This window comes from Pyxicephalus adspersus, chromosome 9 (genome assembly GCF_032062135.1).
Source record: "Pyxicephalus adspersus chromosome 9, UCB_Pads_2.0, whole genome shotgun sequence".
NCBI lineage: Eukaryota > Metazoa > Chordata > Amphibia > Anura > Pyxicephalidae > Pyxicephalus > Pyxicephalus adspersus.
In genome coordinates this window covers 29,287,262-29,291,544 of record NC_092866.1, presented here as the reverse complement: position 1 = coordinate 29,291,544, position 4,283 = coordinate 29,287,262, and the positions used below count along the sequence as shown (strand labels likewise).

Genomic DNA, 4,283 nt, shown 5'->3' with positions numbered 1-4,283 from the left:
GTAAGTCTGAATAGTCGTTAAACAGGTAGGCCATTAAATGAGGACTACCTGTAAGTAGTGGCTGAGTGGATCTCCTACTATTCTCAAAGCAATGTGATGGATGTGCCAGAGATGGTTAAATGAAAGGAAAAGGTGCTAGGTACAATGTTCCAAGTAAGTGACCATTTAAAGAGCTTTTAGTGAAGTACAGCCCAGTGCTAATCAAAGATCAGTGAAGGTCTTGGGAGGTGGCAGAAAGTGTGCAGCTTCGCAGTTGTACTCACCAGGTAGCAGCCAATACAATGTGACCTTTCTGTGGGGGGGGGCAGCACTGTGGACGTATAGTGCTATGGGGTAAAAGTATGAAGTGTTCAAGTAACACCGCCCAGATGGCCTACTGCGAGTGGGGGCGCAATCATGCTCTGGTTTTGGGTAGTGTGTGCTGCCGCTGACTCTTCTGATCACTCTAAAGCCACGTGGGTGAGCAAGGTCCCCAAGCTTTCCCTTGCTGGCACAATGTTGTAGACGGCACCTGAACCCCAGTAAATTGCGGCCACTGGCCTATGCTCCACCCTTGTAAGTCGATGATACCTGCGCATCCCAGCAGGGCACACACCAACAAAAGGGATCTTTGCACTACTGAGTTTTGCAGCCTTCTTGTTACAGTAGTCCTCTAGCAAAGTAGCTGTCCCTTCTTGTATTTGCCTGCTATGTCTGAGCACTGTTAGCTGGTAGGTATATGCATTGATCAACCTCACCTGCTGATTAATTTAGCACTCACTCTGCAATTTCCACCATCCTGTCAACCACATCTTAGTAATTAATCAGGCTCATTGCCTGTGATAGTGGTCAGTTCCTGTGATGCTGTGGGTGTGTTTTGTTTGAAAAGTGATGCTGACTATTTCTTCTTCTGACCCTCTACTTGTTTACTGCCTGGACTGACTTCTGACCTTGAGGATTCCTTGCTTGGCTTTTCCATGTATGACCTTGGCCCCGTTTTCTGACCTGTTCTCGCCTAACCATTTGGATATTCTATAGCCTTTGAAATCACTGTACACCTGTCTGCCAAACAAGCTTACCGGTCATTTCCCAACCCTTGTACCCCCAGAGGAGATTCCTTGGGTACCAAAATCCTAGGAGATGGAACTTTCCTCCTAAAGCTGAGTGGGGGCTTGTCTACAGTGGGAGACTGGAAAATCACATCTGGTTAATCATTTGCTTTTAACCTGAGGCTTTACATACTATTGATGCAAGTAATACATTAGACTCCCCTTTTAGAACTGTACAATCGGAATAACTGCAAATATATGCACCCACAATAGTTTATTTAATTTTTAAGGACATTGACAGCAATGACAGTAAATGCTTGTAAGAGCATGTCACACAAGAAAGAAACACCACACCCCTTTAGAACTGTACAAACTGTGCATCTGGAATACTACTAACCCATGAACTCTGCATTGCTAACCCCTGCACTATACACTAGAGATTACTGACTTCCAATGCTTTGCAGGGAAACAATATACTAACTAAAATAATGATCCTTTGTGCTAAGTCGGTCTGTACGACTGTCAATATGGTGCATGTTTGCACTGTAACCAAGATTTTGTAAAGATATAAGGACTCCCCAGCTGACTGACCCCATGCCTTTTTTAGTGGAATTAATTTTTTTTAGTTATAGAAGCTCGGCATTACACATGGATGTTTTCTGTTTTCAAAAAGCTGTGTACAGCATGCTACTATCCCATACCATACCATCAACTGTAATAATCAAAATATCTGTTTTTATATTACATGCAAGTCAACTTTTTTCAGCGGACAGGGTGCTGGGACTAATTTTGTATTGCCCCCACTAGTAAATCAGATCTTGGGTGTATCCGCTTGCAACCACTCAAATTAACATATATATCCCATGCTTATAGATAATTCTTTGGCAGTGGACACTGCATTATCCTTTGTACATAAATAGGCTGCTTATTTTAACAGTTCTTATTCCGACACTCTAGAGCTATTGGAGAATAGCTGGTCATATGTCCGAAAAAGTATAATCAGTAAAATGTGGCGTGAAATGCAGTTTAGGATAATAGATAGAGCATATTATGCTTTTAATTTAAAAATCAAACCCCATTCATTCATTAATAGGTTGGTGGCCTGCCCTACATGCGCTCACCCCCTTACTCCTTTGGAAGCATATGCTGTGGGACTGTCCACATGTGCAGACTTTCTGGAAGGCAGTCTTCCGGTTTCTCACTAGAGGCGGCACTTATCAATTACAACCACAGCTGGCACTTTTCCATAGTGTATCTCACCTGACCACTTCGAGGGCTTTATTTAAGCTTGAACATCTCTGTTTACTAGCGGCCAAGAAAAGCATTCTCAAACATTGGTTGGAACCTTACTCCCCAAACTTTTACTCGTTTTTTTACTAACTTACAGAAACTACTCAGCATTTGGATACCCACCCGCAAAAGTTTTTTGGCACTTGGATGCCATACTTACAACATACATTATCCCCTGGTCACTTTCATGATATTATTGAAATATTTAGACATACAACTTGGTATGACCAGCGGACGTTGGGGGCGCCACATAGGTAATGTACCCTTGTCTCCGGATATTTAATTAAATGTCCTTGAGATATTTTTACTTTTAGTATCTTTTTTCTTCAATGTAGGTCATAACATAGCGATTGGCTATGTAAACGAGAGATGGGTCTGGGTTTTTTGATTGGATATAGTAGATTTACAGTTCTTTTTGTTTTTCTGGTTAACACTTCTGTATATGTATGCATTTTTATTTATTTTGTATCTTTTGTCCTACCTTTCTCATAAAAAGTATATTTAAAAAAAAAAATGTCTCAATGTTGTGGAGTCTTTGCTGTGGTGTGGCTTGCTTGGTGTTTCAAAGCCTCTTTTCAAAATCCTGTCAGACATCCTGACTAAGAATGAATTTCCATTGCACATGGAGAGCAAATCAATATGATTTGAGGTGACTTGGGGATCTTGGGGTTAGGGGATGCATCCCAAAAAACATCAATAAAGTTTCTAGATAGTATGTCTTATTTTGTGCTTTTTTATGCTTGCGGTTCCTCAAAATGGGTCCAGCAAAACATCTGAGGGTTAATGAATGCAAAGTTTGTAGCAACTCGAATAAATTAATTCACTTGGTGGATCTCCTAGGAGCTGGGAAGGATTCATAATGGGGTACACTGCTAATGCTAATGGTACTGCTTTTTGTCTTTTTCAATTCACATGTACCCCCTCCTTCTTCAAACCTTATCCACTGAGCTTTGGGAATCAACAGTTCCTTCCAAGCACTCCAGAGTCTTTGCAACATCCCAGTTAAAATACTGTCATGCTTGGTTGTAGCTTTTCCTGTTGACTTTTTTTTTATTAAGGTGCTGCTTCCACCTAGTGGATAGAATATAGAGAGACACATGTTTTTCTTACACCTGTGATACCCAAATGACGGTTGCATTTACGAAGGCTACTGAATCGAAGGCAGTGTAAAAGGATTGTGCAACTTGACCAATACTTGTCTTGGCCTACCAACTCATGTGCAGAACCTGTGTCATGATTTTAACCTGGCTGACATTTTTTTCAATAAAAAGGATTGTTTAAATGTTTAAATGGAAACAGAGTTTCTAAAGACTGTTGGGTCTAAGATCTGTGAATGCAGGGAGGGTAAAGAATATTTCTAGCCTTTTATACTTCAGCTCAAAGTAATATATATATATATATATATATATATATATATATGTATATTTTAGCACAGTGTAGCTTTCCTTACAAATACTATTATTTCACCCCACATTGCTCCCACACCCTGACTGATGGCTGCTAGGAACTCAATTTCTTATAGTAAGAGGGCTGGCACACAATGGCATAATATACCACAATATCATATATGTTTTGAAAGTTAAATATGATTGAATACTTACAAAAGAAGAACAAAATTGTTGCACAGATATATTCATTTGATGGATAAATAATCGGTGCTGACTCTTCTACCTTCTGTTGTATGAATATCATTAGGGGAACCCACCACAATAACAAACTGCTGCAGATTCCGTGCAATCCCAAAAAATTAATTGTCTCCTGATAACTCAGTTTACCAATAAGAAGACGTGTCAATACCTGTGAATATAAATTGCAGTTAGCAGTTTGTATTGAAAACATTACCCAGTTAAGGACATAGGATATTCTTTATTCATTTTAGATACTTCCCTGATTGTATAAAATAATGTTTTTATCATTTTACTATACACATATGCAATGCAACAAAATGTTTGCAGATGACACCAA

At 39.7% G+C, this 4,283-nt stretch overlaps 1 protein-coding gene across 4 annotated transcripts in view; it reads right to left on the bottom strand.

The window, feature by feature from the left end:
- The window catches only part of LOC140338729 (uncharacterized), a 101,056-nt gene that overhangs the window by 39,437 nt on the left and 57,336 nt on the right, over window positions 1–4,283 (bottom strand). For 3 of the 4 annotated variants that reach the window (XR_011922304.1, XM_072423052.1, XM_072423051.1), the window contains one exon: window positions 3,920–4,115. Coding sequence is in view for 2 of the 4 variants with exons in the window: in XM_072423052.1 (XP_072279153.1) it covers window positions 3,920–4,115 (196 nt within the window). In the remaining 2 variants the exon portion in view is untranslated. Of the gene's footprint in view, window positions 1–2,842; window positions 3,390–3,919; window positions 4,116–4,283 lie in introns of those variants that run through there. The other variant, XR_011922305.1, reaches the window with a different exon arrangement.